Source organism: Nipponia nippon, unplaced genomic scaffold, assembly GCF_047370975.1.
Source record: "Nipponia nippon isolate SJK-2023a ecotype South Korea unplaced genomic scaffold, ASM4737097v1 scaffold_14, whole genome shotgun sequence".
NCBI classification, from domain to species: domain Eukaryota; kingdom Metazoa; phylum Chordata; class Aves; order Pelecaniformes; family Threskiornithidae; genus Nipponia; species Nipponia nippon.
In genome coordinates this window covers 11,886,636-11,898,100 of record NW_028262330.1, presented here as the reverse complement: position 1 = coordinate 11,898,100, position 11,465 = coordinate 11,886,636, and the positions used below count along the sequence as shown (strand labels likewise).

At 59.9% G+C, this 11,465-nt stretch overlaps 1 protein-coding gene across 1 annotated transcript; it reads left to right on the top strand.

Annotated features, from left to right (window-relative positions):
- The first annotated feature begins 845 nt into the window (after nucleotides 1-845).
- On the top strand, nucleotides 846-9,954 carry LOC104010986 (TBC1 domain family member 24). Its single transcript, XM_009463187.2, has 7 exons — nucleotides 846-976; nucleotides 2,816-3,851; nucleotides 4,143-4,301; nucleotides 5,769-5,832; nucleotides 7,322-7,417; nucleotides 8,130-8,406; nucleotides 9,142-9,954. The coding sequence occupies exons 1-7, from the start codon at nucleotides 874-876 to the stop codon at nucleotides 9,285-9,287; spliced, it is 1,881 nt and encodes a 626-aa protein (XP_009461462.1). The 5' UTR covers nucleotides 846-873; the 3' UTR covers nucleotides 9,288-9,954.
- Nucleotides 9,955-11,465: the final 1,511 nt, after the last annotated feature.

Sequence of the window (11,465 nt, the reverse complement as noted above, 5' to 3'; positions counted from 1 at the left end):
AGCTCTTTTGCCTGTAAGTACAAGGTCAGTTTGTAATTCTGCAAAGCACTTTGAGGTAAAAGGCAATCAATAACAACCATTTCAAAGAGGGGACAGATTGGAAACGCCGAAGCACCAGCACTGTGCCTGCAACGATCCCATTCTGTGCTCCCGCTGAGCACCTGCGCGCATGGGAGGCGCGGGGTGCTGCGGGGTGCACGTCTGCCTCGCCCTGAATTCCCCCCGGCGGCTTTGCCGGCTGGTGCTAAAGAAGTGCCGCAGAGAGGGCTGGCACAGCCCCGGCACACCCATCCCGAAAAGCCTCCCTAGGGCGCACGGGGCGGTTGCGGGAGGCCGTCACTTGGTCCCCGTGGCCCCAGTCTCTCCCTTGTCACCTGCTGCCTGGCACTTGCTGACGTGCTTCTCTGTCCAGCTCCCCCGGGACCATCCAGCGGGAAGCGGTTGCAAACCCACGGGCTGTGTTGATGTTTCCTTTGCTCAAGGACAGGCGATTGCCGCAGCAGGCGGTTCGGCAGCTCCGGCCCTCCCTCGCCCCCGCGGCACCCTCCCTGCCCCGTGACGCTGGCGAAGGGAGCGAACCCCAGAGCAGGAAAATGAAGGTTATTCTTGGGGAAAAATAAATGATTAAGTTTAATGGTCGTGTTGGTGGTTTGATGGCTATCTCATCCCACAGGGTGTTTACGTCCCCCTCCCCGGCCTCGGCGCAGAATTGGGGCAGGAAGGGGCGACGCGGGCGTGAGAGCTGCTCCACCCCTCACCCTATTTACACCAAACAACCCTGCTGTGCCGGCGGGCTGGCCCTCACCTTAAAAGTCAGGGCCGGTGGCGGGGACAGAGGGGAGCCGGCAGCGGGGTGCGCCGGAGCCTGGGCAGATGCTGCAGGTGGGGCTCAGCCTGCCCCGCTCCCCCGGGGGGGCGGCCGGCGGCCTCCCCACGGCCGAGCCGGCCGAGGGCGATAACACGGGCACCGGGCAAGGTGAGTGAGCTGCAGCTGGGGACAGCCGCCCATCGCGCGCTGGGGAAGATGCAGGAGGCTCTCGCTGGCCCCGCTCAGGCCGGGGCCACATGCAGCAGAGGAGAGGGGCTGGAGCAGACCCACGTTTCCTTCCCCACGTCCCGGGGCGGGCAGAGCTGGAGCCACCAGCCAGCACCCTGGGCCACGGCACCGGCGGCCGGGTGGGCTCAGGTTGATGCTCCTCAGTACTTTGGGCAGGGCAGGACCCTCGTGACGTGGCCGGCTGCAAGGACAAGGTGAACTGGGGGACCACGGCAGTGCAAACAGCCCCGCTTCAACCCCAGTGTTCGTTTTAGCCTGGTTTCTATGGCTAGAAGCCTGCGTGGCTGTGCGCGGGGTCTGTCTGGCTTCAAAGCAGGGCATCAGGCTGAGCCGCAACCGGTTAAAACTGCTGCCCTTTCCCTGAACCAGAACTGAACTTGATCTGCTGGTTTTGCTGAACTGGAGCAGGGACCAAACCGAACTGGAGAGCAGGAGCCAGCGCCGGACCCAGCCTGCTGGCGGCCCGGACCCCTCGATGTGCCACCACGTGCTGCCACGCACGCAGCGCACGGGGCCAGGACCGTGCTGTCCCCCCGTGTCCCCTTGGGGCCAGAGCAGAGAGGTTTGGCTTGGTGCAAATCCATCCTAGATGCCCCAGCCCAACTGAGCCCATCCAAGATAAATACATTAGAGAATTAATGGGTGCGCTAATCAACTTTATCCTTGCCAAGTCACCACTGCCCAGCAGAACTCACCCATGCGGAGACAGCTCCCGTCTCCTTGTACACGGTTTGGAGCTGAGCTCTCTTGCAACCCCAGGGAAAATGCCGCTTGCCTCTCCCTAGGAGGAGCTCAAACTCTGCTCTTCCCAGAAGAGGGCTGGCGGCTGCCACAGCCCTGCTACGGTGCTGTGTGCCCCAGGCTCCCCCGAGGGTCCCCCGGGGACCCTCTGTCTCCCAGGGGCTTCCCAGGTGCTCACCAACCCCTGCGTGCCGTCCCTGGACAGGGTCTCTCCAGGCTCATGGGGGCATGCGGGAAACGGGGACCCTTCGGCACCCCGCAGACCATCCCTGCGTGCCCCCCTCGCTGCAGCACCTTCTCCTCCTGCCTTCTCTCTGGCAGTCGAGTGGCCAGAGGGGTCAGGAGACTTTTGCAGGAGACTTTGGCAGGAGGCAGTAAGATGGGGGCAAACACCTGAGGCCAGCTTTGCCCACTCGTCTGGGCTCGTAGCAGCCTGGTCCTGGGCTGCCAGACCCGGACAGGACATTGCCTCCCGCCCCGCTCTGTCCTTGGGAGGGGACACGATGCAAATGGTCCCTCTTGGCCTCAGCATCACTTGGGCCCCTGCTGCCCATGAGGTCCCTCCTCACCCCTGCAGAGCTGGGCCCGGACCGAGCTGCTCATTATCCTCGGTGGAGTAACGCTGCTGTCCCACAGTCATCCCTGGGGGACAGGGACCCTCTCCCTGCTCCCTGCACCTCCCTCTCGGCAGGTCACGGGCTGGGAAGTCAGGAGCTTTTTGAGGGGTGCAAAGCCCCTCGCGGTGGGGAGAAGCAGCCCTGACACCCAGCTGGTGCCTGGCCCCACGCTCCCCTCAGCCCCTGCTCTCACCAGGGGCCTGAGCCGACGTGAGCGGGCGAGGGCAAAGCAAGCAGCTCCAGCCAGGCAAAGCCTTCTGAAAACCTTCCCTTTGCAGGGGGGAGAGTAACTATTGAAATACAAGACGTTGCTGTAAGACTTCAAAGCGCCGTCAGCCAGGGTGAAACGCTGTCAGCTGGGGTGGTGAAGTGTGTTGAATAAAAGGTCTTTGTCCTACAGAGATGTATGGCTCATCTCCAGTCACTGTCGTGATCACGTCCGAGGCTGACACCTGGGACATCGACGCCTCCTCTTGTCTGGGCTGTGGACAGTTCGTGGATTGGGACAGGATGCCAGACCCGGAGCAACAGGCGCATATCCCCAGAGACATCCTCAGCAAGCCCCCGAAGGAGCTGAAGAAGCTGGCAAGAGAAGGCTACTGGGCAGCGAGCCGTGCTCTGAGAGCTCAGGTCTACCAGCAGCTCATCCAGCAGGTCGCCTGCCGCCTCGTCACCCCAGATGCTCTTGTCTACAGGGATGTGGCGACTCGGCTTTTTGGGAAGCTGAGTGTGAGCTCCCACCCTCTGCCCGAGTTCCTGGAAGGGTGTTCCATGCCCACGTACTGCCTCAACCTGGAGGGGGTCACCGCCTTGAAGAAGATCCTCATCTGTGTTGGCAACCTTTTCCCCGACATAACCTACAGCCCGGTCCTCCCCTCTCTGGTGGCTCTGCTGCTGCACTACAGCGAAGACGAAGCTCAGTGCTTCGAGAACATCTCTCGCCTCATCGCCAGCAACGCTCCCCACACCAGCTACATTGACCAGTCCTTCCTGGCCCACCAGGCCTCCTGCATGACTTTTGGGGATCTGGCCAACAAGCACTGCCCAGCAGCTCACAAACTCATAGCCAGCACCTCTGACAACGTCTTTGAGGTCTACTCCGAATGGTTATCGTGGCTCTTTCACTACCTCCCCTTCAATTACGCCATCCGCGTCTTTGATGTCTACCTGCTGGAGGGGCAGAAGGTCCTCTACCGCATCGCTCTGGCCTTGTTGAAGCAGTACAGGCTGTCGGTGGCCTCCGCCGAGCCGGAGGGGACCGACATCAAGGCAGACCTGCAGGCTTTCATGCAGAACATTGCTGAGCACGTGACTGTCGACAAACTCCTAGAGAGAGCCTTTGGCATCCGGCTGTTCTCCCGCAAGGAAATCTGGCTTCTCCAGATGGCCAACAGGAAGGCGTTAATGGAGAGGGGCATAACCATGGTGCAGAGCAGGTAAGGAGACCTCTCTGTCTGCCAGCTCTTGTGGCTAAGCAGACAAAATATGAGTTACAGTGGATACAGCATGGGGGGAACTTCAGGTATCTCCCGTAGTTTGGCTATGCTGGGTGCCTCACGGCCCCTCGCGGGGGACCCCGTTCGGAGGCACTGTACGGTTAAAGCTAGCGAGGTTAACAGAAAGCTCACAATGCAAAAAGCATGACAAAACCTGCTGTGTGGGGGCTGCGCCCCTAAAAGCAGACAGGCACCCCAGCTTGGCAGTAATGGATGTCCTCCCTCGCACAGGCAGTCCTTCCACCTGGCCGTGGACATGCAGAACTTCAGCTCCAGCATTGTAACGGCTCAGGAGATGCGCATCGTCTGGTCCTGGATCCCGGAGCGCTTCTCCCTCTTTCCCCCACTGCTGCTCTTCTCCACCTCCGAAGATGGGTGCAGCCTGCAGAGGTAAAGCATCTGCCCATCGGGTCAGGTCGGGTCGGATGGGCCAGGCATAAAGCTGGGTGGTGTAGAAAGGAGCAACATGGGGCACATCTGGGGTCTCCTGGGGACTCTCCTGGGCTCAATTCAAGATCTCAAGTGTGGTCTGGGCCAGCGCTGGCTGTAGGGGAGAGGGCTGAGGCTCAGTCAGACAGCAATCAGCAACTCGGCACTGCACGGGGACCGTGGAGCCCTGCGGATGTGCTGTGGGGGGGGACGTCCCCACGTGCCACGCCGTGCCGGGCATGCTGCGATCGGCCAGGTCCGGCCAGCACGCCACCCCCAGGGCTCCAGCTCCCTCCCAGCGGCATGGAGCACAGGGCAGCTGCTGGGCGCTGCAGTCAGTGCTGTGGCTCAAAACTGAGCTGGAAAACCAGTTTGCCGTTGACTTCCCAAGCTGTGAAGCGGCAAAAGCCTTCCAGTGGGCTGAGGCCTGAATGTTTCCAGGCAGGAAGCCCAAACCTGTTCCTCTGTAGGAGCACGTTAAGCTGAGAGGTTGCATTCACAGAGCAGGCAGAGCTCAGGGCAGGAGCAGACAGCATGTGGGTACATCCTGCGATGAGTAAGACATCAAACCCTCTAAACGTGAGTTAAGAGAGCCCAAGTGTCACAGTCAATGCCCAAAATTGCAATAGAAAGACCAGTGTAAGCGCTGGAAACAGCCCAGTGACACCCACTGCCAGGGCCGTGGAGCGAAGGCTGGGTGGGAAGCAGGGACATGCCCGCAACGCTCAGTGCCGGGGCGTTTCCCTACTGAGGCGCAGCTCACTGCCGACTGGGAAGGGATGCCGGGCTGCCCAGGGATGGGATGCTGCCCATGCCGCCCCGGTCCTCGGGGCGGTGTGTAAAGGTGGGGCTGCGACGGTGGTGCCTCTGTTAGCACCACGAGCGTGCTGCCCCGGCCCGTGAGAGGCGAGCAGGAGCCCCGTGGCACAGTGGGGCAGCCATGGGGCAGCCCCGTCCTGGGGAGCACAGCCCTGCACCTTGTCAAGGCAGCAACAGGGTACAGAGCCCAGATTACAAAACACATCCAGATTAAAAGCAAGCTCGTTTGGTTAAATCCCCCCATGAAGCGTCCCTCCCCCACCTGGTGCCTGAGGGTAAGGTGGGAGGATTTAGTGTTTGGATTTATCTGAGCTGTTACCTGCTTCACCAAGCAAAAACGATGACTTGAGAAGTCCCATAAGCCAACTCCCTCCGTTCCTGCACAAACACTGAAGCTGCTCGAGCTACACAGCTATGAGTTTCTGCTGCTGGCCTTCCGCGAGCTCCCCGCGGGCAGCTGCCAGCCCAGCAGTAGGCTGAGAAGAGCCGCCACTGCTCTCCGCTGCCCTTGCCAGCTTCGTGCTTGCCGCACGCCCGGGCTGGCTGCAGGGCACGCTGCTCCTGGGTCTCAGCCCCCCACCGACCCAGCCTCCTTGTTCATCTCTGCAGGTTTTACACGTGCTGTGAAGGCTACGAACCGACGGTGCTGCTGATAAAAACAACAGAAGGGGAAGTAAGTATTTCCCAAGCAGAGAAGGGAAAGCACCCTTCCCAAGCACCGCCGGCTGCGCTGGTGCCGACGTGGGGAAGGGGACAGGGTGGTTGACCCCACCGGCACTCGTTGGAGCAGCCGTGGGGCTGCGTGGTCCCTCTCCTGCCCTGCCCCGGGGTCTGTCCCAGCTCCCAGGAGAGAACAGACTGCACCCCCGGCACCCAGAGCCACCTCAGACACGGGCTGGTCTAAAGGGTGCTGCTGGGGGGGAAGAGAGGAGGGGTCCGTGAGATGGAGAGAGTCTTTTATTGCAAATACACACTAAAGCATGAAGTCCTTGCTCAGCAGACGTTCCTGAAGTCAGCAGATGCTTTGCCTGAGCCAGGACTTGCTTTCAATCCATTAAATGCAAAGATCTCTCTCTGAGTGCAAGAGCAGCCACACAGGGAAATGGAGGAGAAATCAGGACAGCTTCCACAATATTTGAAAGTCGTGAAATAACTGCAAAAAACCCCTGAGCCAGGCCTCTTCCCAGGGACTCTGCGAGTGGCTCATAAACCCGTATTTTATCTCTCCACTCTTCATCAACCAACAGAGGCAAGTTCTGTAAATTGTTCAGGCTTCCCAAAGATTTATTGACCTACCAGTCCTGATTTCCCACACCTGACACTTCAACATGGTGCGCAGATAAACACCCTGCCACCCCCTAGGGCCTTGTGCAGACAAGAGAAGGTGACTTACAAAACCTTGTTTCCTACATGTTTTAGCTCATTTTATTCCTTAGCCAGTACCAAGGACAGGCACGAGTTCCCACCGCTTGGCAGGTCCCCTCCAGCCGTGGTCAAGTCAAGGACAGCCACACCAGGGCCAGCCTGACCGCGGGTGGAAGAACCCCTGGGACTGGTTAAAAGCCTTGTAGGTAAAAAAAAATGTTTTACCTGAGGCTTTGCCATTTTAAAACACATTTTCTCTAAAGACTCCTAAAACAGGCAACCACCTTGTCACCGTCCAGGGGCCAGCTGAGGACAAGGGACGCCTAGAGCCCCGTCCACAGCGTGTGGCGATGCTCTTCACGCAACGCTTTGAGCCACAGTTATTCCTTTCCGTTGCGGGAGCTGGGTTGGGCTCGGGGGTGGGAGGCACGGCTGCTGCTCCCAAGCCCGGCGCGGGGAACGCACCAGCACAGCCGACCAGGCCCAGCTCCATCGACCAGCACGCAGCCCACTGCAATCGCCTCTGCTGCAAAAGAGCAACCCCCCGACTCTCCCAGAGCCCCCCCTTAGGCACTGAAGCTGAGCGGACTCACGTCCAGAGCACCGGTGACTTGTCAGTGCGGGATTTAGCTGGCACAGCAGAATTTGGCTCTCAGTTCCCCCAGGGGACCACGCAGAGCCCTTGCCCTCCCGAATGCACGTGCAATAGCTGGCGTTTCTGGGGCTTGCCCTGGTCCCAGCCGTCTCCCCCGCTGACTCCCCGCAGCGCTGACGGCTCCCTGTGCTCTCTCCCGAAGGTGTGCGGGGCGTTTCTCTCCTCCGACTGGAGCGAAAGGAAAAAGAACGGGGCGACATCGGGCTTTTTTGGGACAGGGGAGTGCTTTGTGTTCACTGTAAGTCACATTTTATTTCTGGGTTTACACTTATGGGTTTGTCTGTTAATGACTTCTTCCTTTACCCCTCTGACAACTCAGGGCATGGTGGCACCGAGCTGCTTTCTTACCACGGTCCCACCGCTGCCCCTCAGCTCTGGCAGGAGGCAGCAGCACAGAAATTGCTGTGCTGGACCAGGGCAAACGGCGAACGAACTCCTGCCTCGGGTGAGCCGGCTTGGCCCGAGCCCCCGCGCAACATGCAGCAGCCCCGGGTGGGTCTTGGAGCATCCTCCCGGGGTGGCAGCAGGGCAGCAGGTGCGGCAGGGCGGGTTTCTGCCCTCTTTGCTCCTGGATGGAGCGTTCCCAAATCAGCCTCCGGGTTCCTGCAGAGGGAAGAGGCTGCATTGCTCCAGGAGATCCTGGGGACAAAGTCCAGCATCTCCATCCAGTATCCCACTGGCGTCCACCAAGCACCCACCCGGCGATGGGGGCAGTGCAGGTTTGCCCATCTCCAGCAGCGCCTGGCAAAGACAAACCCAACTTCTCGGCCACAGCCACCTCCAGAACAGCCCTGGCACTGCCAGGACGCCTTGTCCCTTCCCTGCCCCAGGTCCGGACCTGGCAGGCAGCATTTGGCCCCCGACCCGCCTGGCCAGGCAGCACTGTCCTCCCCCAGCAATGGAGAGATGCCCCAAAGGACAGGGCTCACCACGTTTCTCCTGCTTTCCAGGTGCGCCCCGAGACAGAGCGGTACGAGTGGGTGTTCATCAAGAAGCCGGAGCTGGCCAAAGCCGTGCCGCGCTCACACCAGTGGTCGCCTTCCCCCTCTCCTGCATCCCTCCTCAGCTCCTCCCCGGATGGCCGCGGCACCAGCTCGAACCGTCTCACTGTGCCCACGCTGCAGAGGAAAGGCCGTCTCTCCCCGTTTCTGGCCATCAGGCATTTCCTTCTGCCTTCCAAAACAGCCTCCATGTTCATGTCCGGGTCACGGGAAGGGATCATTGTCGGTAATTACCGAATGGTGGGCACCCACCCACCGACACGCCGCTGCTTTGGCTGAAAAGGGCTCTGCTCCAGATGAAAATCCTAGATGCCTCTAGAGGCAAAGACCTCCTGGTTTAGGATGTGAACTTAAAGTCAGGGGAGATGAAGTCATCCCCCTCTTCCTCAAATTAGCAGGAGAGCGCAAAGCTGCACAAGGGCAAGGATGCTCCTGAGAGCACCAGATGGGCCCTGCCAGCCAAGGGGGAGCACCACAGCCCAAACCTCCTGGCGAGGTTTGCACCCTTGGGGCTGGCGTGTCCTTTCCCAGCCCTTTCCTCCACTTTGTGTGGGATGGAGAGGAGATGCAGATGGGGATCGGCCCGAGGAAGGGCCGGGCACGGTCACCCAGGGGCGGGATCAGGGCAAGCCTGGCTGCGGGGATGCGAGGAGCTTTCCTTGTTCTCCAGCTCTCCAAGCAGTTAATAATTTAGCTTGTGCTACCAGGGCAACCTCCCGCACCGGCTGTGTGTGCCAGCTGCCCTGCAGATAGCTCTCCGCGAGCTCCGCCGCCACGCTGACATCCCGATCAGCAGAGAAGGCGGCTCAGGGCATCCCCAGCCCAGCTCTGCGCTGTGGCCAAAGGACAGAAAGCTGAGAGATGGGCGCAGTCCTGAGAGACCTCGTCGGCTGGGCCAGTGTCCCTGCTTGAGCAGCGATGGGGGGAGAGCAGATCCCAACCCTCTTGCTTGCTTTTGCAGGTGGAGGGGGGGGCCAAGCTCTGTCCCTCGACGCCAACCTGCTCTGGGGACGCACGGAGCACTGCGAGACCTTTGACAACCCTCCGCTCTGCCAGGAGAACTTCAAGGTGCAGCTCTTGGAAGTGTGGGGCTTTCAAAACGCCTAGGTCCTGTGAGGGAGAGCCCCTCACGGGCCGCCGCCCCGCCTGCCTGCTGCGGTCTCTGCCGGCAGCGCCGCGGGCAGCTCCACTCGCCATCCTCCCCTCCATGGTCAGCCATCGCGGTGGTGTGGAGAGAGGGCAATGCGGTGCCGGGAACAGGGCTGTGGGCGCTGCCTTTGGGGACATTTGAGGTCCCCTCCCGCAGTTTAGACCCAGCCTGCTCCACCCAGTCTGTCCCAGTTTAGGATGCTGGAGGGGAGGTGAGACAGTCCAGTGTTTCTCACACCTCCCCGGCCTGTTTGCAGCTTGGGGTCAACAGTGGTACCGCAGCACAGGCAGACTTTGTAGGCATTTTGAGCCTAGGCAAAACCCAACACCGAGGTACAAAGCTCACCAGCAACACGCTCAGACCCCACTTCCCTGTGGTCCCACGCCCACTGCCACCCTTCAAGCCATACGCAGAATTTTGTAGCCTCTGCGGGTTGCCAGGACTCGCCCGGGCTCATGCACTGACCACCATCCAACAGAGTGCGAGAGACTCTTTTTGTCCATGGTGGAAACTGCTGATCAGTGACGAGTAAAGTCCGACCCCGTGTTTATACACCAGCAGCCAGCGAGAACCCCCCAGCTGTGCACCTGCCTTGCCGTTTTTGTATTAAACTGAAGATCTATATTCGCTGCAAAGCGCTGATGTAAGACTACGAACAGTGAATATATATGAGCCTTAACCAACGTGTCCCGACTCCCTGGGGTCGGGACAACAGGACACGAGCCATTTTAAAACATGAAACGTGAACGTGTAGCTCGGTCAGAGAAGGGAACCCTCGCGGGAGGGTTGTAGACCGCAGAGGTATCATTCTGGCTGCAGGGTGAGAATGTCTCCCACGTCCAAATATACTTTCCACTTATGGTTTTATCTTTCATATATTTTACTTCTCGAGCTCTTCAGAGCAGGAGCTATCACTGCCTCGGTGCCTGCTCCCGGCGATGGCAGGAGGGCGCAGGCAGGAGCAGGCGCCGGCAGCAAGCTCACACAGCACCAGTCAGGCAGCAGACCGAGGCATTGCCTGTAGCCTTCAGAGGGTATCGGGGCAAGATGAGGAGGTGCGGCACAGCCCCCCACACCCAGCCTTCACCCACAGAGCTCAAATGAAAGAACACTGCAGAACGACTCTTTCCCTTCAGTTACAAAGCTCTGCTAAGGTGTCCTCAGCACTTCTCTTTCCATGATCATGTACTGGACTCCCTGTCCGGCTGGAAGTTTCCCGTGGGAGGCCCTCTCTGCTCCCAAGAGGCTGTTTCTCTCCACCCGGAGATGTACAGGATGGACGACATGCCTGGAAATGCAAAGCCCTTCACCAGCAGCCTGGCCTGACCTCCTCTCAGCAGTCCTCAGAGTATTTCCTCCAAAGGGCAAGCAGGCCCCGTCTAATGTATTAAAATACCAGACGGTGGGGCTGTATCGTGCAGGCCGTGGATGCCTCTGATGTGGCGGCAGAGCCTGCGAGTCCCTTTGTGCCCGCCGGGTAGAGCCGCAAATCACGATGGATGTCAGTGCGCTTATTGCATTCGCTGCCTGTAATCTGATGAGTGCCTTTGCCATTTCTGAAAGGGACGCTACAGTCCTTTCTTCTTACGCTTTATTCCATTACTGAATAAAGTTCAAATCTCTTGGAGAAGAAAAAAAACCAAGTCCTGAAAGCGCGGAGGGGAAGCAGAGGGCAGGAGGCGGGGGGCCGTGTGCTGGGGTACGAGGAGACCCCTCGTCTGCGCCGTGCTGCCACTGGGGTGCAGCGGGGCCGGCAGGGACCGGGCTGCGCTCCAGGGCCGCGGCGGGGCTGGGAGAGAATCATAGGATCGTTTAGGTTGGAAAAGACCTTTAAGACCATCGAGTCCAACCACTAACCCAGCACTGCCACGGCCACCACTAACCCATGTCCCGAAGCACCACATCTACACGGCTTTTAAATACCCCCAGGGATGGGGACTCAGCCCCTGCCCTGGGCAGCCTGGGCCAGGGCCTGACAGCCCTTTTGGTGGAGAAGTTTTTCCTAATACCCAACCTAACTCTGCCCTGGCGCAGCTTGAGGCCGTTCCCTCTCGTCCCATCGCTTGTTCCTGGGGAGAAGAGACCGACCCCCCCGGCTCCAGCCTCCTGTCAGGCAGTTGCAGAGAGCGATGAGG

What these genes read in the sequence shown, in the direction of transcription:
- LOC104010986 (XM_009463187.2), top strand. Translation starts at nt 874, where the DNA reads ATGCTGCAGGTGGGGCTCAGCCTGCCCCGCTCCCCCGGGGGGGCGGCC. An exon ending in ATAACCATGGTGCAGAGCAG is followed by an intron (nt 3,852 to 4,142) that starts GTAAGGAGACCT and finishes TCCCTCGCACAG; the next exon opens with GCAGTCCTTCCACCTGGCCG. An exon ending in TAAAAACAACAGAAGGGGAA is followed by an intron (nt 5,833 to 7,321) that starts GTAAGTATTTCC and finishes TCTCTCCCGAAG; the next exon opens with GTGTGCGGGGCGTTTCTCTC.